This window comes from Ptychodera flava, chromosome 12 (genome assembly GCF_041260155.1).
Source record: "Ptychodera flava strain L36383 chromosome 12, AS_Pfla_20210202, whole genome shotgun sequence".
Classification (NCBI taxonomy): domain Eukaryota; kingdom Metazoa; phylum Hemichordata; class Enteropneusta; family Ptychoderidae; genus Ptychodera; species Ptychodera flava.
Genome location: NC_091939.1, coordinates 8,973,193 through 8,999,967, shown reverse-complemented (window position 1 = coordinate 8,999,967; position 26,775 = coordinate 8,973,193). Strand labels below are relative to the sequence as shown.

General features: G+C 36.8%; 1 protein-coding gene across 1 annotated transcript in view; it reads right to left on the bottom strand.

Moving 5' to 3' along the window:
- LOC139144908 (G protein-coupled receptor kinase 3-like) overlaps window positions 1–26,433 on the bottom strand; it is a 135,301-nt gene extending 108,868 nt beyond the window's left edge. Inside the window, 3 exon segments of the mRNA XM_070715734.1 lie at window positions 25,281–25,354; window positions 25,839–25,915; window positions 26,070–26,433. Coding sequence (XP_070571835.1) covers window positions 25,281–25,354; window positions 25,839–25,915; window positions 26,070–26,182 — 264 coding nt within the window. The 5' untranslated portion in view covers window positions 26,183–26,433.
- Between the last annotated feature and the right edge of the window lie 342 nt (window positions 26,434–26,775).

The following is a 26,775-nucleotide window of genomic DNA, read 5'->3' as shown; positions in this document are numbered from 1 at the left end:
AACACATTAAATATAAGATGATATCATTATCACTATCAGGCAGACAGACATCCACTGTATCCTGGCGTACACAGACAGATAAATTGTTCGGAAGTTTCATGGAAAACGTCTCCAAAAATGGAAACTGCTGACAAACGGAAAACAAAAATGCTTAAAGCTACCATAAATGTAACTTTTTAACAATTTTTTTCAGAATTTTTGTTCCATCTGTCAACTTCAGTTTCTTGGTCTACTGCCAACAGCATTTTTTAAATACCCAGTATTTGGCTTTTGGATGCGGTATGTCAATATGTGTATTATTATTCTTGATGACTGCATTCATGTTTGGATCAGAATTCAATAGGCCAAACCCGGAATTCGAATCGACCACGGTACAAACAAAACCATGTGCGCAAACGCACATAGACAACGTGTATTTCCATACGCGTTAGTACACATGTGGGCTTGTTTGTACCGGCATCGCGTGATTATTTGGGCGTACTGAGTCTGTACAACGCATCGCGTCCTTTTTATTCCGGAGTAGAACCATTACAACAATTAAAGCATGCAAGACACACATATACAGTCAATGTTGACAAGCTGAGTGCTGGTAATTTCAAAATGTTGTCAGAAATAGACCTAGAGAGAGTAGATGACACTTACGACAAAAACCTGAAAATAATTGTCAAAACGGCACAGGTACTGGGCCTTTATAAAGAGGTGTAGTTGATATTTATGTCACGTTTCTCTCCGCTCAGTGGGCATTGTCCTTCCTGCGATGGATGGTTCATTTTCTTTCATTGCCCCATCACCCACCCATCCATGACATATCAAGATGTTTTCTGTCCTCTTGTTTCATGCTTTGCATGATAGTTCTGAGCAATTTCGATCAATAAGAGGCGACAGACTCGCTCATTAATTGTGAAGTTGTGGGTCATTTCCGCAACTCATGGACAACGGTTATGGCCAGGCTGAAGATAGGGTTGATAGCCAGTTCAATATAAATGCTTCTGTGTAGTGATCATGGGTCCAAGAATCACAGTTCCATGTTGTGGCAGAAATGACAGACCACAAACAGAACACAGATCATAAACAAGGAACTTAATATATTGGTGCCACAATGTAATCTACGAATTAAACTTCTTTGAATAGTGCGGCTACTGCAAATATCATACATGCATAAGATGAGTGTATTTATAGGATGGAGATGTATCTGGTTTCACAAGCTATACACTATCGGTCACTCAGTCCGTCTCCTGCTGGCTACGACAAAAACTCCACAAATTTTGCCTGCAATTTCTCCCCAGCACTAAAGAAAACCATATCGCTGATGGCATTTTGCATGAACAGCGGCAAATCTGCAATCTTTTCAAATCCTGCTTATTTCTTCGACATGCCGAACAGCAAAGCAACCACAAAAACATTTCTTTCATATCTTAGGATGAGCAAGTGACCTACTTCAAGCATTTTAATTTTTTATGAGTACATCCTTTGAACTTCATTTTCAAATTAAATGGGTGACCTTCGTATTACGAAATAAAAATCATAATCAACATTCTCTCATCATAAAAATCCAAATCAATTTGCAATTAAGTCTCATTCAGATTCAAGGTTAAAGAGTACAATGAACTTTGGGCCATTACCAATTTCTCAGAGTTGATGAACAAATAGTATTTTATTACACGTATCTGCTGATGATCATTCAAGGATGTACGCTTGAAATCCTTTTGCAAACAGAATGTTATACGTCAGCTTTCATTGACAGTCCGGATTTTCCAGTTTCATATCAGGTTCCATGAATTTCAAATTCCTACATAAAAGCACAGGTGGGTATATTTCAACCACTCTCTAAAATTAAAGTTACATTATAGCAAACTGAAGTCACACCGGGTAAAACTGTTTACTGCATATTATTAACTTTTCAGTGCTCTCAACTTGTTCTTCAAATATTGACAAAATAAGAAAATTTCATATTTGCCATCGTATGGGGATAATTATTAGAGTCCCACATTAGAGTCCCTAATTTCTGCAGGTCCACTTTTGTTTAATTATTCATTTTCTTTATATTTGCAAACATTTTGACTCTATTTATCTTTCTCACCAAAAACCTGGTTAAATGAAAATTTAACATTTCATGATTTACTTTGCTATTCACCAGCTCGGTGAGCGCAAATTGGTAAACTGATGGAACTATTATTTGTTTAAGAGTCAAAACATATGACAGCTTTCAGCACACAGCTTGCTCTAGCAACCAAAGGTCACGTGTCAGGACATAGAGAACCAACACGTACTGTAACACTCTGAACGCTCAACTTCAGAACATACTATAGTAATGAACAAATCAAATTTTTTAACAATTTCACCATTGTTTGGCCCAAACCCATTTAACATTTCTACCGATGGTGACTTTGAACCTTTTTAGAGTAAATTGGGAGTGAACAGGTTTAACAAAACTGTATTGGCAGCAGAAAAAGTATTGGAATCAAAATTTGTGCACACAAGTCTGACATTTTCGTAGATTTCCATTACCAAATAAAGACAAAAAACTGCACATATGAGTTTAAAGGGACAGCAGCTATTACTTGTGATAGTTTTCTTTACTATTTTTTATGTCGACTACAGTGTTTTTATTCAACTCAAAAAATGGATGCCGAGATACACAGCTTGTAGCCTTGTACACATATAGGCTATGTTGTTATTGTTGACAAGTGAATTTCAGTCCAGACTAGAAATCAAATGTACACAAAAATAGTACACTTCATACATGTAGAGCTGTCATTTTGACAATAAGCTAGATAGTGGGTGTGTTTCGACATGCTTTGGGGAGTTGAACAAGAACTTGCAATTGACACGAGACAAAACTGGTGAAAACATCATCAAAAGTGATACTGCTAGCCCTTCCATATGGACATACCGGTATGGTTATCACCTAAGAATGATGGTTGTCAATAGATGTTGCTTCATGTGTGTCTTACAGACTGGGCAAGCTTTTCACAGAGGATTTATGTTTTCATTTTTGTAAAAGAAACTAAAGTAATCAGTGTAGAGTATTTGATTTCCCATATCTCTTCTCTCAGATATCTGCTCGTCTCATCACCTCACTTGATGCTTCAATTCCTCTACAGCATCATGTCTTTGTGTGTGTTTGTTTTCATGCACTTTGCATTAGTCAACTCCCTTCCCTTAAGGTAGTATGCACCTTAAAAGTGAAAGACAAAAGACTTAAACTTTTTGCTCAAATTTCCCTCAATGAAACCTTAGATCATTCTCTTTAAAAAGCAAGAATAAAAATCAGAGGTCACTCTGCAAACTTTGGTACAAGAGATACAAATTACCAAAGATTTCCCGATATTTGAAATTCAAAATGGCCACCATCCATGTATTAACTCTATGGGAAAAATAAAATTTTTATGATATTTGGAAAACTAAGATGGTGAAAACTATTCTTTCATTATGAGTTTTAAAATAAGTCCCATACGTTGTAGTGGTAGGCTAGAAAAGAATTGATAAATTTCGAAGCCTGAATTTCTGTCCCCGGGGCACGTTCTACCGTGAGGTACATGTAGTACATGCCTAGAAATTGTGAAACTCAAACTTTTGCTCAAACTTTTGATAAAATAGTTTAAAGCATTCCTTTTTTTGATATCACGAAGAAAAATGATGGCTCATCATGCAAAACTTGGTACAAGACAAACAAATTACCCAATATTTACAGACATGCAATTCAAAATGGCTGCCACTGCTGTGTTAAATCTATGGGGAAATTAACATTTTTCTATTTTCACAAAAATACGCAAGTCAAAACTTCTTTTACTTGATGGGCTTCAAAATGAACCTCCACAAGAAGCAGACCAAAACACTTCAAAGTTCAATAAAGATTGAGAATCAAAAACTCTGTCCCCAAGGCAAATTCTACCTGAATACCTTGGGTGTATACAGTATGTACATTGATCAAGTGTTCAACAAGAAAATTTTTTAATTTATTCTTGACATCTTATATTAATGAACCCAAGCTTACTGCAACTTCTTGGAATTATATCATTTTTTTCTCTCTCTCATTACGACATGCTGTTGAGTCGTGTATTCTCTTTGTCACCCTGCAGCACTCAACTTCTTTGTAACATATTTTTTTTTGTCCACACATTGCAGCTAATGCACTGCCTGCAGTCCCATTGTCTTGTGATAATCTCCCATCTCAAATTTCTGAAACCTATTTCAGCAGTCACGATTTCTCTTGTTTGCCTCTGCAAATAGCATGATGTCAGGGTTTTTTTTTTATTATGTGTAGTCTGGCAACAGTTATGGCATAGAGTGACGGTGAACAAAACATCACCAGGAGAAACAGCATCACTGTTAAATACTTTTCTTGCACCATACCATACCATCAATCTCGACTATCTTCTACATCACACTCAGCATGTCCCGACAATGCACACATATTTTATTCCGAACAAGTTCTCCTTTTCTTACCTTGCTTTCTGAATGTCAATTTATCTTGATTAACAGCACCGAATATTAAATTGACAGGAAATAAGCTCTCATTCTCCTTTCTGTGTCATTCAATTACAGCAATTAAGCTAATATTTTGGCATTTTCTTACGAAATCTCTTCAGCATTAAAAGTTCATCAAATTTTCTGCATTGAAATCCTCAAAACAGAAGCACATTAATATGTGATGGTATCACTCATATAAAAGTTCAGATTTTGAAAAACACCCACGCCTCATTTCTTGATGTCTTTAAACAAACAATGTATTTATACAGAAAACCGTAAATCATAAGAACTCGGTAAATTTAATACAGCCGTAGTAAATCATCTTAAAACAAATCAAACATCATCCAGTTTCTTGATAAAAGCCTTGTGTGATCGTTTCCTTTAAGTAGCTGTGATAAAATTTTTGTGAAGTCTTCTTTTGTAACATCCACAAAGCCATGCTGCAAGCACCATACATAAAGTAAAGAGCAGTTTCCATATCAATATTCTTGGCTAATAAACTCAAGGAAATAACAACCGTGTTTTTCATGGAAATACAACTTTTGATTCCAAAACGCAACCACTTAAAAGTCAAAGCGAAGTTACAAAATTGTCTAAATAGTGGTTTCTTGTGACTACTGAAGCTGTCGAAATGTTGACATTTAATTATCAAATTTTCAGTAATTTCGTAGAATTACACACTGGGATTCACTGATGATGTCAAACCATACAGGACTCTGGAAGATTGTGACACAAGACAGAGCTGAACAAAACACAATTCTCTGCACTCAAGTTTTTACTTTGCTTTCTGCGCTAATTGAATTCACTTTGGTTTGAATGACAGAAGCTTCTGAAATGACCTCAAATCTAGTATTCTAGAATTTTCAGAGCAAGAAATATTTAAATGGAACACATCGCACTTCACTGGGTAGAAATCATTTTACAACCCTTGGGTAATATCTGACTAATGTGCATTACAAAAAGTACTTTGACAAGAATGCAAAACAAAGCCTTACGTAAAGTGGGTCATTCCTATCCTTGAACCCTCCCCCCCTTCAATACTTTACCTTTCCATTGTAACAGTTACCCTGAATACCCAGATGCCACAATGCATGCTGGGATGAACTCAGAGAAATTCACCTTTCCCATATAATCCTAATACTGAGCCTATTTCTAGTGCATGCTGGGGTATAAGGGACAGTGGCATTTGCAATCGCTCTCTTACTTCAGCTGATTTCATTTACCGTCTAATAAAGATTCAACTCAACACATTGAAGAAAATGGGAAGAAGACACATGTACATGTGTGTTCCTGTTTTGTTTTTTTTGAATCCCTTTATCAAGGCAAATTTGCAAACAATAAAAACAAGATATATCATCTTGTTCAACACATGGCGTGTCAGCATTCACTTCTGCAAAGTGCACAAAGAAATATTTGTTACATTGAAAATTCAGCAATAAAGATTCTGAAAAACTTAAATAAACCATGAAAGATGCACTCTGTTGGATATTGAGGAAGCTAAAATAAGAACTTCATGAGAACAGAAATTACCTTGAGACCAGTATTTCACATCGAGCAAATGTCAAATCTTTTCATTTCCCTTTATGCAGATCAAAGCACGCCTTCAGTCATGATGCAGTTCATCACTGCGGAGAAGGCCATCACTCATTGAATTTGGAGGAGTAGACAATAAGTCTAATCAGACAAGGTTCCACAATTTCACAAGAAAGCAACATTACATTATCACAGCCCAACTTGCAGAAAGAAAGGTCAAACAGGAAAAAGAAAGGGTCAGATAAAAACATTAACCGTACTGATTGCCTGGTCTGCCAAACAGACTGATGAGTATGAACATATAGCACACTGAAGCCAAGGTGGGTAGCCTTTTTATAACACACACTTCTCGGAAAATGCTTGATGCAGGGATGGAGGGGGGTGGATCAGTAGTTTCAAGACCTAAATAAATCCGTTTTTGAACTCCAATGATAATTTACCTGTCTGTGGATCTATCCATGTGATCATTTTAATGGGAAGCAAGCCGATATCAGGAGGAGAAACCTTCTCAAGTAATCCCGGAAGGCAAACCTATATTTTTCTTGAGCGCATCAAATGAATACAAGATGGGATGAGCTTTCTCGTTGAGATTCTCACTGGTTTTGTGATCTATCACTCTAAAAGGTGACATCCTGGCATGGTTTGAAATGCCGAAGAAGCTCATTTTTTATAATGGAAAACCCCCGGCATGCAACAATCTACAGTTACACATTAATCAATGCCGGCTTTCTGGGAGTACATTGTCATGGCAGTCGAAGAGTAGAATGAATGGAACAGAAGGCAACGTATTTACTTGCGTCACACATTTTACTTCTTCAGACAGCTTCTAGGAATACGGTGTTAAAAAGAGATTACCTAATTAACAACTTGAAGGAGTATATTCAAAGAAATTGTAAATAATTTTTTTTTACTTTTTAATTTACAGACAACCTGCACAGTAAACAGTTTGTCAGTGACTATAGAGGTACACCATGCAGTTCTTTGAGGTCAAAGTTCAGTTCACCGAATGTTGTTTGTTGGCCACATCACACTCTGCAGTGTAACTACATCACCTTGCTCACTTTTCAGCATTAACCTGTGACCACTTACTTCTTTGTGATTGATTTGCTGACCCATTTGATGTATTTTTCCCCTGCATTTGTTGTTTGCAAAAAAACTGGTACAATTTTTGGGTCAACTCAAAACTACTTCACCTTGTAAACACCGCTCAAACATGTGCACTATAGTTTCCAAATGATATAGTTGACAAGTGAACTTCAATCCAGACTACAATTGAATTCATTTGCACACAATAACATGTCATACTGAACACCATGCATTTGGCTTGTTTTGTATTTCAAACACTTTAACACTTTCATCACCATGCTTTGGCCCAAACCCATTGTTATCAATTGTAAGTTTGGACCTGTTTACAGGGAATTAGGGTTGAGCAGGGTAAGCCTGGGAGGGAAAGATATACATGTTTTCCAGAACATAAATGGTGACTAGATTTTCAGAAATAACAGCAGCTGTTCTTTGAACTGTCTTCTCCATACAGCCTTAGCAACTGTTTCCATGCAAAGGTTGGACCAAAACAGAAAACTAACCGGCGACAGAATAGACTGACAATGATCAAAATCTATTTCAATGAAAGCATTAAACTTGATTCACAACCTACAAGCACATCATAAAAATTACATTTATTTTATGATGTACTTGGCAATAGACTATTGACTAAAATTCATTTGGAAGGAACGTCTTCAAACAAGATTTAACAGCAGGGAAACTATGCTGACAATAAAACCATCTCCCCATACAAAGATCATCTACTGCATTATTAACAGCGGCGTAAATCTGCTTGAAATAACAGACTGAATGTAATTGGTGGCATTACCTGTTTATTATCAGGCAAACAGCTCTTATAAAGAATTCTACGTGACCATTAGAATGGATTGACGTGGTCCTTGGCTGATACGCGTGACTACATATATACCGGTACACGACATTTCCTGTAATTTCGTTTTATATGAATATCATGTTCATAATTTCATTTTATACAAGTCCATTATTCGGGTTGATTCATAACGCTTCCTGTTATTGACCAAACTATCTGCTCGGATCACTTGAGGTTTTACGTCCGGATGAGGCGACCGCATAATACTATGAGTCACACACAGGGTACAGGTATCAACAGTTATAGCACTGATTTTTGTGTTCCGTGCATGGCAGCATACAAGGACTCAATAATGCTCATTGGGGTTTCTCTGACACGCAGAACAACCAGGCTGAATTCCTGGACAAACCGACAATTTTTGATGATGCTATTAACCCTTTGAACGACAAAGTCAGTGTTTGTCACCTTTACAAAATACATGACATTGTACACCCCAGTCACATTTTTTCAGATTTTTGCCAAAATTTTCATAAAAAACTGTAGCTAATTAAATGTGATATCCATTTTCTCCAAAATTATAAAAAAATATTAAAAATTTTTTATAAAAATCGGTAAAATGTTGCACTAAAATTTTGGTGGGAAAAGTTACAGTGCTCAAAGGGTTAATGCTATGACAAACACTGGAGATCAGCAACACATACCATAGCAATAAGATTTATTACATGTAAACTCCTGTTCTGTCAATACTTTAAACACTTGAATCAAATCAAAATCCTACACCATACATTTCACCGTCCTGGCATTTACTTCTTCAAGGTCAAGGGTGTTTTGAACCGGGTCTAGTGAGCATAAAAGTCTACTTATTCTGATTGACTGCATAGATCCAAAAAAAATGTATTTTTATAACGGTTTGAAATTTGTCATTATAGGTATAGATTCCTGGTATCCAGTACTACAAAAATGATGAGAAGTAACAAGAACAGGATGCAAAGAAAAGACAGCTGTAAATCTAAATGTAAAAGCATGATTTCACAATCACTATGGCACATAAAAATTTGAGGATTTTGATTCTCTGCACATCACAACTTACATCCTAAATTTTGCAGAAGTTGGGAAATACAGCATCACTTGATATCATAAATGAATATGCATCCATTAAGACGCCCACACAGAACACTGAGGACAAATCACACACTTCTATTTCCTTACTATTCAACAACAAAAGAGACTCTCTCTTTAGTCTCTTGGTGTGATGAAATTTTTATTTCAATCCTGACGGCTTTACCAATCAGTCCTAATATCACAGCATTCACACAAAGCCCAGTTCTTCGGCTCACACGTTTGAAAAAATTCTATGGAAGATACTGCGACAACAAAGGGAGCCACTTTCCATTAAAATATGCTTTTGTTTGTTGAAATTACTGTGTTTGTTGAAATTACTGACAAACTAGACCTTGAATTTCTTTGGGCGAATACGAGTCTGAAAAGCAGTCTACGAATTCTGAGGACCCTGTGGCAGTATTCCAACATACGGTATTTCCAATGTCCTCCAGTTAGCAATATAGGGAATTTGTGGAAAGGCTGCTTCTAAAGATTCTGCTATGTATGTTTGAATAACGGTACCTTGATGATAAAATTTACATCTTTGTCAACCAATTGTTCTGTAACTTGCATATATATTGGGGTTTTGTGATCATAATGTGGAAACCTTCAAAAATGTTCCCTGATAACACTAAGCACGTCACCCCTGACATTCTTATTCTGACCGATTAGAGGAACCAAGACTCAAAAATTTTTAGAAATTCCCTTTCATGTACAACTATACAGTTCCTGGAACAAAGCTCACTTGTGTATTTTGGTCACTCAGGACACAACCTCATTGACCTTGAGGCGAAAGGTCAGGTCACAGGAGGACGCATGGTCACGACACACTTTTACCACTCTTTTCACATGTTGCGCACTTGCATAGTAACAGAATATTGACCGTGAGCAAATATAAAATATGATAGCAGTGTGGGACGGATAAAATGCTCCCATATAGAAGAGTGCACTATCGCATTAACATTTGACTGACTGACACTGCTTTTGGCAACACACAAATGCTGTTACCGCGCGCACACACACAGAGTGAAAGCAATGACGTCGAGATGACGTCATCCTTTAACTTGGATATTGATTGCCGACTACAAGTGAATAGCATTTGATATACATGTATGGTGCTGCCATTCTTAACTGTGTTGTCTGACTGACATACAATGTAGGGGACTGACTGCTGATAAGAACAACTTAATATTAGATCTGACAGCGGGCCGCGTTATCACTTTCATGGCTGAAGCTCCGGCAATACTCATGCCATACTCATGCCCCCACACACTCCCCTTCATCCCCTCTCTCTCTCTCTCTCTCTCTCTCTCTCTCTCTCTCTCTCTCTCTCTCTCTCTCATCATAAATATGAAGTGCAACAAAGTGTGTAAAATTTCCTTTCTGACATGATATACAGTAAATAACATGAAAAGTGAGACTTTCTGAATGGTCTCCCAATATAATGCTTGAATGACTGGTTCTCTCCTTTGACTCCCCCTTTCCCTGATAAAGATCTAGTTGAAACTTTGAAATATAATAATACAGTTTCACACTTCACTATATAAATTAATGAGATGCTACTAGTGACAATGATGACACTGATGATGATGATAATGATGATGAAGATTATTATCATATAATAACTGTTATTATATAGGACAGCACTGGGTTAATTACTTTAGAAACAGAAAAATGACCTTTAATTGCCTGTTTGACTGAAAAGACAAGTGAGTGCCATGTATCTTTCAAATGCTAGAACCTTTCAAATTTTTCCTGAATATATCCGTGCCTAACACAAAAAGGTAAGCATGTACCTCAAGACTGGGTCAGAGGTCAAAAGAGGCGATCAGGATATTCTCAGTGAGGGTATTTGACAGGGATTAGCAGTCAGCTTTTTGTATGTACACGACTAAAAACATATCACCATATGTCACTGAAATTCTCCATTACTAAATGTGCATTAGGATATATCACTTTGCGACATGAGAAGTGGATCCGGTAAATTCAAAGCCCACTCTGAACAATCAGAAATACATCATCAAAATACATATAGTCTAGAAAGTCACACAGAGCTTTCAGTGAATGGAACACTGATTGACAGCTGAGAATAGTATCATATCACGCGCAAACTGTATACCAGTATGTGTTTGTAATTGTGTACAATGAAGGGATAAACATGTACTGTTCCCTACTATAACAAATCTTTACAGTTCTATCAACTTATGGTCCTTCCATGATTAAAGGGACAAAGTTGGCCATTTTTCATGAATTTTACTTGATACTAGATACTACTTATGTTGTTTGACATTTAAAAGATACTGAATGAATGGGTGACCATGCATATGTATTACCCCCGGTTTTAGACACGATACATGAAAACATTGCGAAAATGAATTAATGGTCATGACCATTAATTCATTTATGGCGATGGTTTCACTTAATTTGTCCAAAACCAGGGTTGAATATATGCATGGTCACCCATTCATTCAGTACCTTTCAACATGTCCAACAATATAAGTAGAATCTTGCATCAAATAAAATTCAGGAAAAATGCCCGACTTTGTCCCTTTAACTTAAAGTGACTTGCAAGATGTCCCTCTTTCTTGTAAATCAATTTCAGTAGCAAAAAGTTGTGCAATCACTCATCAATCAGAAAGCTGTGGAGTCACATTTTGCTGACCTGTTATCTACGTATATCTTGACACACCTGCAATGCACATGGGCAGTCTATAGTCTGTGACATCACTGAATAATAAACAGCATTTTTTCTTCTGTCATATAATAAAGTCATCTTGTGATGGAAGATTTTAGGACAACATCAATGTTTTTTAAAATATAATAATTTTATGATTGTTATATATTTAAAATATGCACTCCTATGATAAACTTGTGTGATGTACAGTAGATGTCTAATACATGTATATGTAACTTTGTTAGAACTGTGGTCTACACAGCTTTGTGTGATTAACATGTGATTAAAAAAAAAACATTAATGGCTTTGGCAAAACTGAGTTCTTTACAAGAATTATAATGAACATGGTTAAACAAAACTGTGATTTGTATTTAAAATTGTACAGAGTCGTGATACAAAATTTGTTGTTAGCGTGTACCCATAATTCATCATATGGAAAGTAAAAACAATAATTATCCAAATGTTGATTATCCGCATTATTCGGCTATGAAGTCTGGCTCCATGTCTCCGGAAACTTAAATATCCACTTTATTTTCATTGTGCAGCATTATTATAATCGCGTTTGATTTTTAAATGCTGTTACATGATATATTCTGGAATGCGTTACATCGGTTGAATATCTTGAAGGAAACTTAATCAATGAAGTGAAAACCGATTATTGTTCACCAGGACTTTGATGGTATGCCTTTTGATAAAAGCGTGACATCTGGATGATATAGCTGGACGGTCTTTTGATGTTGAATGTCGGACCTCAAGCTCTATTATCAAATCAAGCTTCTCTTCTATGTCAGAATATTAAAACTAAACAAAATAATGTCCCATTAGCAGTCATGAAGAGGTGGAAAAATTCCTTCCACAAGGAAAGCAACATCAGATGATACTTACAAAGATTTGTGAGAGAGAGCGATGAAAAATAAATAATGACAAATATAAACAAATAAGTGAAAATAGCCGTGGTAACAAAATTGATCGAATGAATTCTGTATCTGCTCAGTCAGAACATGGTCCAGAAACTTGTCTACCACGTTTACCAACAGAGGAGCCATACCGAAAACAAGTCATCCAAGATGTGAAAACTCTAAACTCCGGACCTGGTGGGCTGGACGGATTTGCCATGATCAGGCTTTGACTGGTATGCGCTCATTTCTTGATCATTTCTCAACTTTTTCAGAGGAAGAAAATTCCATGTCCTCAAGTATTCTGTCTTTCACCATTGTAATGCTGTACTAAGCAATGCATTTGACCGTCACTTGAGTGATGCATTAGTGGATATTCATTTACAATGTTTTAAATTTATTTCCAAGTTCTATTTAAAAACATTGCAATAATATTGAATACTTTTTGAATATTACATTAAAGGTAAATCAAACAATACTTTTTATTCAGCAGCATAAGTTACATTGTACATCAAGCTTACACAATCTACTATGTGTATGTATACCCACATGTTTCAGATGCAGAAAATGAACCCCGATCTTCTGATGGAACAACCGGACTGGACTGATCACATATCTGAGCAAAATCTCAGTTCCCCACATTTCCCGGGAGGTTCAGATAATTGATGGCCTGCTGTATATATGTATTTGACAGGACTGGATGGTTTACATAAAATTAATCACATGCATGTACTGTATGGCTTTCTTGATCATTTCTGTGTGGTTTGCGTATCATTCCATCGATCACCACTAAAACTTATCTTCTATTATCTGATGTCCCCCTGGCATGAATTGAGAAAGTTCCCTACCCGCGGAGATTCAACAGGATGTTAACGGCAAAACAAAATTACAGGAAAGCAGAAGGTCAGAGTTTTACAATAAGCCTGAACTTGTTCCCAGGAAATGAGATGACTATGACTTGTCTTACACAATGCATACAAAATCCAATTGCATGAGATTAATTGTTTCCCATGGGCGTTCAGGTCATTTGCTCTCCCCACAAAAAGGTCACAACGCGATCTTTCACCTGTACTTTGACCTTTCACCTGTCTATGACTTTCAGCAACTCAGTGTTTAGGGCAATGGTTCTTCAGGCAAAACAAACAAACTCTAGATTTGTTTTCTGCTCATTGAGTGTGTCACTTCACGATCTGAGAGTCGCACGTTTTTCTGTCACAGGTGTGTTTAAAAGACAAACCTTGCAGTATCATCCAGAAACATGGCTGATCCTCAATCAACATATCATATCAATTCAATTAACAGCTTAATCCGTGTGGTTGCCTTCCCCTTAAACTCCATAAATTCCACATAAAGGAATAAAAAGTATGTGGTAGTAAATGGTAAATGATAACTGTTGGGTAATAGTCTCACCCTGAAGTGATGAAACAAAGCAATGACACAAACGCAATCACCGCATCACTTTTTGCCATATGTTAGAGACCAGAAAACAAATTTGTTGACTCGGCCTTATCATTTAGAAGCCTTTGGAATCCATGAACTGGGCAAATTAATTCTCAGACTGACCTCTTATCCTTCCAAAAATGAAAATTCATAAGTTGATGCATTTGTACTCCAATAGGTTACAAAATCACACATGATGTAAATTTGCATGGCACTGACACAAATCAGGTTAAACAGGATACTGAAAGCGGTTAGAGAAATAACAGTTTGTACAGGCAGAGAGAGTGGATAGTCCATGTCTGAGTATTACTAACTGCAAACGGGTTCAAATCCACCTCCCTTCCTAGACTGAGTTGAGCACATCATCATCTCTAAAGCCCACTTTACCAGAATTGAACTTTCAGGGTGAACGAATTATCCTCTTGAAATGGCAGCTCACCATGGCAACGTGAATTATTCCTCTCCCTACCTACAAAACCCATTTATTGACTTCTAATCAATCTGAGACTGCAATATTCCCCTTCTCAATAATCACAGAAAAGTACCGTGTCAATGATGGTGCAATATAGCTGATTCACAGTAGCATGATGGTTCCAGCGCTGATACATATTATGAAAGAATAAACACCTGTCCAAATTTTTTACCAGACTTTCAGAAATAACTCTTACCGGAAAGGCCAAACTGGCACTTCATTACTGCCAGTATAAAGATTGAACTGATACAAATCACATGACAAGAATTAGACCAAAAGCTGCGGTAATAAACACACAAGCATACAGACAAAATTTTTCTTCATTTCCGTCATCAGTATCCAATGTCATTCAGCATAATGCTGCCTGTATTTAGTTCAACATAACTACAACCGCGATGAGTAGTGTCAAACAAGACATGGGTCACCAGAAAGAAATGTACGCAGACCCAACTAAAATAAGACTGACACTTTAAACAATTTTGTCAAGCACATTCATTTACCGATATGATAAAGCATCATAGACTATCCCTTTCCATGAGTTAAACCCTTAGGGTGCCAAAGTCAATTTTTGTCACATTTAGAAAATACACTCCAGTAATTTTTTTTTCAGATTTTTGTCAAAATTTTGATAACAAACTGTATAGACAATGAAATGTGATGTTTAATTGGTCCAAAATTATCAAAAAATTACAGACAATGTCATAAAATGGGTAAAAATGTTGCATTAAAATTTTGGTGGGAACAATTACAGCACTCAAAGGGTCAATGAAATGTTGGGATGTGAACACAAAAAAGTGGAGAAGACTCTTGGTGAATTACAAAACGATTTATTTACACAAAATATTATAATCATGATAACCTGCCTGGTATTAAAGCATTGTATTGAGAAATACTGGTCATGCGTGTTTCTGAATACAATACTCTCATAGTTTTTTTTTGTTTGTGAAATTATGCATGTAATAGCTTGCAGCACCAGCAATTTTCAAAAATGTGGGTTGACTGAAATACGTAGGACAAAACAGCTGTGATCATAAATTAGGTAGATGAAACATCTCTACTTATTCTTTTTCATTTCACATTTCATTTCACAACAGTATTGCTTCTCTGTGAGGTCGAAAATAATTTTATGGTTTCTGTGGATTTTTTTCACTAAAAAATGGCAGCAGCAAAATGAACAGAAACAATGCTTGTTTCCAGGGTACCAGAAGTGAAATTTCATGTTAAAAGCACCATAAATATTCAATGCTGTAAAAATATTTTTACAGTACGAGGTATTAATTAGGAGAATTTAGGCATTAGACTAGCCTATTACTCAGAATGAGATGGCACGCATGCTGTGATATTAGTCAAAGTGGGAAAAACTGCCCGCCGATTTATGAACTTACCCCATAGATTTGAAGAGATCATATTTGATGAATCTCACCTGACTTAAAGAGTGACCCAAATTACAATCAAACCTTTAAATTGAAACGCCATAGGGTGTAATTTTGATGTATTTTCCATTCTTTTTGCTATCTTTATGAAATATTGTTGCCTGTCGTATTTTAGAAATCAGGTCAAAATGACTAGCAATTAACTTGTCAACACAGCCTTTACATATGTAATTCCCAGTACAATTGTGAACACTTGAATTTCAGTCTGGACCAGTTTGTAAACAACAACACAGCATATTGGGTACAAAGGAGAGGTTGTGTTTGCAGGACTCGTACTATGCATTTCGACATCCTATAGAGCAATGGAGAAGATAATTATTTGTTTGATCGAACAAAAATAGCCAGAATTACATTGTATTACCAAAACGTTACAGCTATTATCCCTTTGATTGTATTGGCAATATTTAGAATTGCACTGCATCAACTTCATATTTGATAAATTTCTGCGCTTTGATCAAATAATTACTTGTGTACCCCTGCACTGCAAAATGAAAATGGCAGTTTCATGCCGTGAGACTGTTCTCAAAGATCGTGACCCGCCAACACGACACATCATCATTTTCCATAAAAGCAGTTTAACAACATATGGCAAGCATCATCTAATCCATCATCAATCAGTGTTCAAATAAAAGAAAAACATGCACAGAACAAAATGATTTAATGCTTGGGTATTCAAAAAATTAGTGGCCACCCAACTTTGACCTTCGACCAAAAATTTCTTTTCAAATCTCTCAAACCTTGTGGTGGAAAACTCAAAAAAGATCAAGAGCTGTCGAGAATAATTAGAATCCTTTAACAGTCTGTTTCATGTAAGAAAAGGGTTTTTTTTTTCTGTGCGTTGATGTGTGGCTATTCATCAGCTGTCACGATTCTGTCCTCATCCTGTTTGTGGATGAAATGAAGGATTCTTTCGCGATGCAAATTCTGTTAGAAACTGGAAATGCTATCCTCCAAAACACTTGTACTCATTACCGCATGTCAAAATAACAAAGGGTCTGACTTGGAGCAGACACATGAAAACAAGCCACTCCTGTAATTTCAGTCCACACAGTGAATGTTCATCACGTCTCACACCGAACAAAAATAGCCCAAATAATGTCAAATGGTGATTTTGTCCCAGTAAGTGCTTTAACAGGACAAAAAGCCGATGTGAAGACACAATTATGCGCAACACAACCCTGTGATCTCACTTCATTAGAGAGTATGGATGTCGACTATTATTTCATGGGTAACTGATAGTTCAGCACATCAAAATTTCAAAGTGCAAATTATATCATCTATAAAACGACAATAAAGAGCAGAAACAATCACTGCATTTATTACACTAATTATTTTAAAAAATAATGTCAGAGTCTGTGAAAATATGCAGACATCCAACCTCCCTAGTGATGTAACTTTTTCAATCATTCGTGAATTTCTATATTATCTAAGTATGTCACGAGCTTTACCTTTGTCTAACCTTTTTATCTTAAATTTCTTAAAGAAAAGATGTGTTTTTCAATCCCAGGGTTCAATTAAACTCTGTGAAATTCCTTTCCCAATTTCCAAAACACACAATCAGTCAACACAAGCCACATGTCCTACGAGTGACACAAGCATATTCAAGGAAGAAAAACGGCACATAATCATGGAACTTACAGACAGATGGAACACCATAAAAATATATATTTTATAATACCAATATACTGTGGTATTCTGGCAGTCTGACCTCTGAAAAGTCTAGTTTTCATTGCAATATATAAGTGACGTCTGAAAATACAACAGGGCCAGCCCAACTGGCACACTCTTGTACCAAACCCATCTTTTTGATTGTCTGAACTTGAAATTGGAAAATTTGTTAAAACAGTGTTCTTTTTCTGCATCACTGAAAAAAAAAACGACCGCACAGTTGAGATAAATCTCAGAGTCTTTGCTGCCTGCCTCATGTTCATCTGGACATTAAAACATCTCAGTGCAATACACTCCCAATGAAATGAAATATTTATTACTTGAGAGATCCCACATGGCTGGGTTGTATTTCTGATCCTTCAAACCCTCTGATCTCAATCAAGAATCTTGTCCACTTAATTTCCTTTCTTATGCACTGGAACATCATTTCATAAACAGGAATAAAGAAATCATGTATCGAATAATATTCATCGAAGATTGCATCCTGAATTTTAGGATTCAGTTAACCGGATGGAGTAATTTTACACCTGTAACGTGTTTGTTTTGGAGACTGCTAGTGGACCGAATACTGTGAATAGCAATGTTCAATGTTATCATTTCAACTACTGTGAAAGGAGACATTTGTTAAGGTCAAAATAAATTAAAAAAACCAACAAAACATGCTATGTTACTAGCCATAATATTGGTGAAGACCATCCATTAGCAAAATGAGATTGTGCCACAGGGCGCTTCCATGGCAACATTGGGTCAAGGATGGGTTTCCATAGCAACATCAAAGTCAGCAACATTCAAGACCTATTGGGAGGTAGTTAAAACTGAAAGACAACTCTGTGATGTATCGGTCATTTCTCAATGAATCATGAAGGCAACAGGACCAACATGCAAAACACAGTAACTATTCATACAATCCTCTTTTGAACCAAAAACCCCAAGCCCTTGCTGTATAATATCGACTGTACGCCTTCAGAATTTGTGCAGCTCATTCTCCCATGACCAACTGAACACACCTGTGCCAGAAGAAGATATTACGGCGTTCTTAGAATAATATATTGCACTGCAGCATGGAGAACATTTCATATACGTCACAGAAATGTTAATGAGCTTAAAATAAAATCAACTGAGAAAAGTCAATGTCAGGAATAACCTTGGGAAAGCTGTTGGCTGAAGAACATTCACTTTCAGAAATTATGTATGTTTTCAGTTGATAGGATAATACGTATACCATTCTACCCTGTATGCATCATAAAAATGGTAATAAAAATTTAATAGAATTTTTCTTTAAATTATGAATTTCAGTAACACAGCCTAGCAATAGCCTTCTTTACACTAAGAGGGCAAGAAAATTTTAACGGTTACCACCAATGAGATCATGATTTTTTTCCTTCCCTCAACTGTAAAACGGTTTGTCTAGTCAACAACATGTACATTGGTGATTTTGAAGCTGACCCAATGAATTGATACCATAATGCCAGCTAATCTGCATATTCAAATGAGGTTAAAGGTTACCAAGCATAATCTTCACATATTCTGATATGGAAAGCTTAAAAGTATTTCAATACATCTGTAAGGTCACTACATTTCCTTCAGTCTACTTGTTATTCAAGCCCTCACTTGAGGTGAATATTTAATTCAATAATGCTAATATTGAAGGAATTTCAATTATCCAAAATTTTCTGAAAATTTTTCCCATTTTTTAGGGTAATTTTACCGGAAGATAAGTAATGTTAGGGCAAGTTAGGACGCAATTATCCTGGGAAATTATTCAAATGCCTACAAAGCTACTATATTTGAAGTCTGTTCAGATATATCTTTCTCTTGCAGGGATACAATGTACCGTAGTCATTTCCCAGGTACAATAAGAAATTCTCCTATCCTCAAGGCTTTATTTGTTTTTGACAGCTGAAGTTGAAATTCTTGAGTTGTTCAATTCAGAATCTTAGCACTGTCGTTAATAATGCGCCAGAGAGACACAGCCAGAAACCTCATCTCTATCATTATTAAACCATTCTATTTATTTCTTTTATATGATACAGTGACCAAAGGGCACTCTCTGAAAATCGAGGCAATATCACACTTTTTCACTCTTTCAATTTTTTAATTCAATTTTTTAATTCAAATTGCAATCATTAGACACTGTCATTAGATTATACGACTGACGAGATATTCAGCACTGACTGCTAAATTTTGAAAATACAGAACCATTTACGCATCCATTTCGACAGAGAGAAAAGATGGTCTTTTAAAAAATATCCACAGAGAAACTTACTTTGTATAAAGAACCGATAAAAATTAATGATTAATAAATTATGAAAAAATCTAAAAAAAGAAGGGGCTCTGAAAATTGATTGTTGAGTTGAAGTGAGGGAGAGTTTGGTACACCGGAAATAAAATAGAATACCTTGTCATGTAAAGATTTCCAAAACCATGTTACTTATGGGATATCAGACTACAGGTGTATTTCTAAATTAGTGAACAAAGTAACATAGATCTGGATCACAATACAAGAAACTTGCCTCACACAGAAAGGTGAAGTTAACATTTTCTGACAAAAAACACATTCAAAGCAGTCTGTATATTTCAGAATCTCAGTCCAATGGGTGATTGCGATGTGGTACTGAATATGGCAGACTAATGTCTGTGGTTTCATGTTTAGTATCTAAAGTTTCTCTTCATTAACTTGGTTCCTCTAGATACTGGGTATCTACCATTTATCAATATAACCATGTCACGCTGCATGGGAGAACACGCATCTCCTGTGTCAATAAATACACAGCAGCTGTAGATCACTGTCGAGTGGGATTGTCTGTGTGGGTCCCTTTTCTTGTTTTTTTGTCATAAATCATCAGTCCTTTTTCTTTTCTTTTCACTTTTGATCACAAATCATCAAACAGAGCACTTATCATACAGTGTGATTCTGTAACACTGCTTGTACCCTGTAAACTCATTCTCTGATCATTATGCAGTCTATAAAGAACATTTCAAAAGAAGAACCATGAGCATCAGTTTGTCAAGGATATTTTTTTCCGAACTGATCGAGCTTTGGTGATGTCACCAAAATCTCTGATGAAGAGGAGCAGTCTTAACAGACAAACACATGATGATTTTGTTGGGGCGATTGTAACTTTGGGAAAGATGATGACAAAGATATCTGAAAATGCAGCAAAATACTAAATGGAACACTATGACTACATATACCCTTCCAGGCCTGGAAGATATCTAACGACGCGACAAAATATCTGATAAAATACCCTTACAACATTCAACCCAACCCTACAAGAGAGGGTAAAATGTGACAAAATCTTTGATGCCATACCCTGACTAAATTACCCCAGAGGATATACCAGTATGACCATGTAACAAAATATCATATGCCATGCCATTTCTGCACACCTCTCCCATTGGAGGGTATCTAACGATATGACAAAATATTTATTGCAATACCCTGACTACATACTCCACAGAGTGCATATGACAATGTGACAAAAATATCTATCCACTGCGTACTTCTCCCACTGGAGGGTATCTAACGATATGACAAAATATTTATCACAACGCCCTGACTACATACTCCACAGAGGGCATATGACAATGTGACAAAATATCTTATCCACTGCGTACTTCTCCCATTGGAGGATATCCTAATGATATGACAAAATATTTATTGCAACACCCTGACTACATACTCCACAGAGGGCATATAACAATGTGACAAAATATCTTATCCACTGCGTACCTCTCCCATTGGAGGATATCACACCCTGACTACATACCCCAGCCCCAAGGTGTGTAAATGATAAAAATAAATCAGTGATATTCATCATTACTCTCAGAGAGATTCCACAAATGAAGTCAATCAAAGGTTACTTGTTCATGGACGCACTGAAATTATTGTCTTCATGATTTAATGGCCTCTTTCCTTCAGGGTAGTGTAGCTGTGACCTTGATAATTTTTTCCCCTCCAAGTGTTTTCACCAGATGTAGAAACTGTAATGTTGCCCTTCTCTTTGGTGAGCGACATAGCTCATAGGCTGTCAGTGTTTGAACAGCAGGCATGATTATGCACAGAATGACTTTCAATATATTGATGAAACAAATTTTCACGGCATAGTGAAATTCTCTCGTCAGAGATGATGTGCACTATGGAAACAATACTGTGCTGAAAGGTTGAAGACTGGGAGTGCGTGGACTTGGTTGTGGGGCCATAGCAATGAAAAATTGTGGTTGAAAAACAGAAGGTAAAACACTGAAAAAACTAACATTCACTCTCATTTAGAAATCATACGAACGATGAACAACACATGCAGTCATAATAATCGCACCTGTTTGCCTGTGGCATATGGAAAATCAAAGCTAAAACTGCATGTTGACTATGTCTTTAACCCTTTGAGTGCTGTAATTTTTCCCACCAAAATTTTAGCGCAACATTTTATCAGTTTATATGAATTTTTCAGTAATTTTTAGGATAATTTTGGACCCAATGAGCATCAAATGTTATTGGCTACAGTTTGTTTTATCAAAATTTTGGGTAAAATCAGAAAAAAATGACCAGGGTACATTTTATACAGATGACAAAAATTGACTTTTGCCGCTCAAAGGGTTAAGATGAAACTGTTCGTCGGAGGGAGAGCATTTGGCAGAGTGAGAGACACCTTACCATGTCACTACAATGTACCTAGTTCCAACAACTACGAAAGAGAAATTCTACATCACTATCATGTTCCCACTCTGAAGCCTCACATGGGTGACTACCTATATATAATTTGCATATCATGCCAATATTCCAGACACTAGTGATTTACCAGGGTACTAAGCTTATTAGTTCAAAAATCCATTCAGAAATTAAATGATTTTTATTTTCAATATGAGGCTTAAGTGATACTGAATCAGCTTGCACTAATTCAGTGTTCAGATTAAATGTCAAATAAAAACAGGCTGAGATTCACATTGCTGCCACAGAACAGGAAAAAAGACCCATAATTCTTTCATGTATTGTTTTTAAATTATGGAAAAGCGGTTATAACAGACCTCTCACAATGAGCTGCAGCTCTATAGGGCTAACAGGGCAATATCAATGTCCTATCACAGTCACCCTTTGGGCTTTACTTTTAGGACAAACGTGACTTCCAAATTTCACCAATATTTTCACCAACTGCATAAATGATGAACAGCCATCTTGCTGATCACGAAAAACAACACCCCTATGAATAGCAATTAAAACGACTCAGTGAAATTGCTGACAAGCTGTCTGCAATACTGTCATGTTTTCCATAAAACCAGCACCTGATGATCAGAAATACTTTATTCTACACTCGTCTGTGGCAATATAGAAGGCCCCTTAAATTTCTATTTCTTCATCACAGATACCGAGCGGCGACACATAACATTGACCAGGACATCAACAACAGATGATGCTGCATTCTGATATAAATTATGGATTAAATGTTTATCAGACTACTGCTATGATGCAATCAAAATTTCCAATGTCTCAACTTCTTTTATGTAAATGACTGACATATGTGCCCATGCACAACATAAACCAATGCTAATCAATGGTTATATCATATCACACATTACATACTGATAGCTAAATTGGTTTATTCATGCTGGTTGTGTGTTTACCTCACTCAGTACCAGGCAGTAGATGATTTATTGCCGCACAAGTACATTGGAGCCATCAGCGCCTCTGACAGTCGGGTCAAAGGTCAATACAAGCATGTTGAACATAGATGGGATGGTTTCCATCAGTAACCGACAGCCTGCTGCGATCTACCTTTCTATGACTGGGCATCAATTCCACAGTGAAAATGAACCCGCCATGAAAATTGCATTTTAATTGGCTATGTGATACACCGGTAACAGTAAATGGTGTCAGCAGCAATTAAAAGCCAATACAGAAAGCGTCAATTACTTCCATCCGTACACAATGAGGTCCTCTCAACCTGAATCCCGTTACAATCCAGGGAATCTGGGAGGAAATTTTGAATTCATTACCAAATCAATGAATAAGTATTTCCACAATGTCCAATTCCAAATACCAACCTCCTGGTACTGACCTGATGTGATGTGAATTATCAAGACATAAATGGGAAATTGAAGCAAATCTTTTGTAGAATTTTATGTCAGAGCTCTCTTTACTACATGGTTTAAAAAGTATTTAGAAGCAGATATATACACATTTGGAAGATGTTTGCATTCTTTACAGGTAATATTCATGAATAAGTTATGATATTGGTTTAATATGCTTGCTGGAATTGCAAAAGGTTGGGAATGAGGGGTAATTGTGCTAGAACTTCTCTGTTTATCATCAAAAATACCAACTGCTGGTGTTTTTCTTCAGTTTTGCTTGCAAATGTCAATGAGAACTAAAATTAGCTGATATCTTTGAAGTGTTGAACCCATTGTTTAGAAAGGAAATATTTTTTTCCAACCCATTACATTTTGTCACGTTAATAAGCTTCTATGTAAACAACTGATGAGTGATACTATTATTAATCTCTTCCCAGAATGCATCATTATCTTTCTTCAGTGAATGTGGAGTTCAAAATTCATATAACCGCAACCATGACACAAAAAACAGCGAAACACATCTTTCAGTTGTTAATTTAAAATGCAAATATATTGAAGTTACAACGCCAGCGTGTCATACTCACTGACAATCTAGATGGAGAAAGTCAAGATATCAGAGTTTTTAAGACAAGTAAGTTTAAGAACAATGGCAAAACATATGAATGTGACATTTTCCGATGCACGGACTTCTACACACATTGTTATTTGTAGTCAAAATTACTAACGTCAGGACAATTTGTAAAGCATCTCCCGCCGCTTATCCAAATCCCATCTTAACAGTGATGTTGAAATCAGACCTGAGGTTCAAAAATAACCTGTGTAAAGCTAGTTAGACAGACAATACATGCCCAGCAAAAGTACACGTCTATTTTTCATCAAACAAACTGTGAGCTTCAATAATTTATACACTGGACCAATTATACGTACCCTTTTTTCAGTGTAATTTAAAAACCTAAAAAACTTCATAAATCATGATGAAAAGACATTTCTCAAGTAAAAAATGAGTCTGTTGTTATTGCTTCTGCAGTCAAAATGTCTCCAGAGTTGTTAAAAATATTTCTATCATTGTTATTGTTGGACACCGACTCTTCTTTCTTTCCTCCCCTCGATTCTTAGCGGCAGCACCCTGAATTTAGAATTCAAACTTGCATATGTGCCATTATGGTTTAGTTTCCAAAACAGGACAAAAAAGTGCATTCCCGGCATCAGTGGTTGTCACGTTAGCTTTTACCGCCAAAACTGAGGAGCAGGTAAAATAGAGCAAAATTTATAATTTCTAAAATTTCAACACTGTGTTCTCATAACCACTGTACAAAACATTTTGGGGGAATAAGCTGGAAGAGTTCAAAACGAAATAATCATGATGCGAATATTGAATACACAGAGGGGACCTCACAGGTCATTTGCAATGTTATGTAGACATTGAAGTCACCTACATTACTGTATTCAAAAGAGTTATTCACACTCACTGGAGATCAACATTCTACACCATTGCGCGCACACACTTTACATTATAGTTGTCAATGGTTACATAAAATAATATTTAGGAAAATGGAGCATCTTCTATACAAATTTTGAAGGCTGTGTGTCAGTCTTAGCGCAAGACTTTCGCTCAGGCCAGCAACAGGCCTGTGTTACCATGGTAACCTACCTCTTCGTAGAACTGAAGCTGTGGAACCGGTTCGTCTATCACGTTCGTGCAATAATCCTTAAACAGTAGATAACCTTTGTGAAATGAAAGAAAATTTTCCACTGGTTACAAGTTACGTCTCCTGAAATTAAAACGCGAAGTAACATAGCTCGTTATGTATCTAGGGGCTACGACTACTGTGAAATATGGGCCTCGCTCGGCTCGGGCATTGAATTGATTGGCTGTCAACGATCACGCCGAACTCGCCCTCTTATGCACAGGCTGCGGTTTGTTTGGGATTCGGTACGGTATGGGCCAAAGTACATACACGTACAAAATGTGCGACTCGGACGCTAAAACACATAAACACACTGGCTATCATCAGCACAGAATCTAACTTTTACTGTCAAGGGAATCGAACGTTCCGATTGGTGTTTTTAACACAAAAATATACAGCCAGCGGGCTGACAACAGCGTCTCTGACACTGGACATGTCATCTTGGCCCCACTTTCTCCATTTAAAGATCGCTCGCCTGACGACGCGTCGCACTCACTCCCGACAACTGTAAATAAACTCACCGATTTTCTGATTGAAAATCTTGTCGAATGTAACTTCGCCTCTTTCTTCGAGATATTTATGCATAACACTCCGAACACTGGGTAGAAGGAGAGAGGGGTTGGAAGAAAAAACACAAGACAAGAGTTGTGAATTACATTAGTGATGGACGGACATATCCGTCGCTAAGGTATTATCATGCGGGAACTGTCATCCGTCCATATTTTTTTCTGAATGTTACGATGTCAACATACCTTGGGTCCGGAAGTACTATCTTTTTACTTGCTCTGGCAGCTGGAGTTGATTTACTCTTTTCCATTGCCATTAAATAGCTCACGTCAGCCAACACAGCTTCGAGATCCGCCATTTTGAGTGCCTTTCCGTACAGCAATGAACTAGTGCTTGGCTGTGAATATCAATAGGACAAATCCCGGTTAAAATTCACCGATGTTTGCGATCGACACCACTGAAGGTATATCCTATACTCTCGTCCACACTCTTCAGCATCACAATCGTCTGCAAGCAAAGAAAACCGCCGACATCTAGCGTCGTATTTGACCTCCAAGCGTACAGACAGGTCCGTTCAACGACGTTGGGGGGAAGCGGAACATAATGGAACAGCCGCCATCGAGGAGTGTTCTCTTTCCCCGATACGCGCATGTAATTGGTCAATTTCCAATATTTATTAAATTGCGGTGACGTCATGACAAAACATATCTTTACCCCTCTATGTGGGGCAGTATTGCGGTATAGTGCTACAAACCGGCAGTACACCTCAATTCATCCGATCTCACTGATATGATATTTGAACTGAGTGAACCAATCTGTATTATACGTAAATAAAGAAACCGGAACTTCGCATGCGACATCGACAGCGCTTTAGGCCTACACACGTAATTTTAGCTGTAGCACGGTATTTCTTCCCTTGAAGAACCGTGCGCGAAGCATTATACATACTTG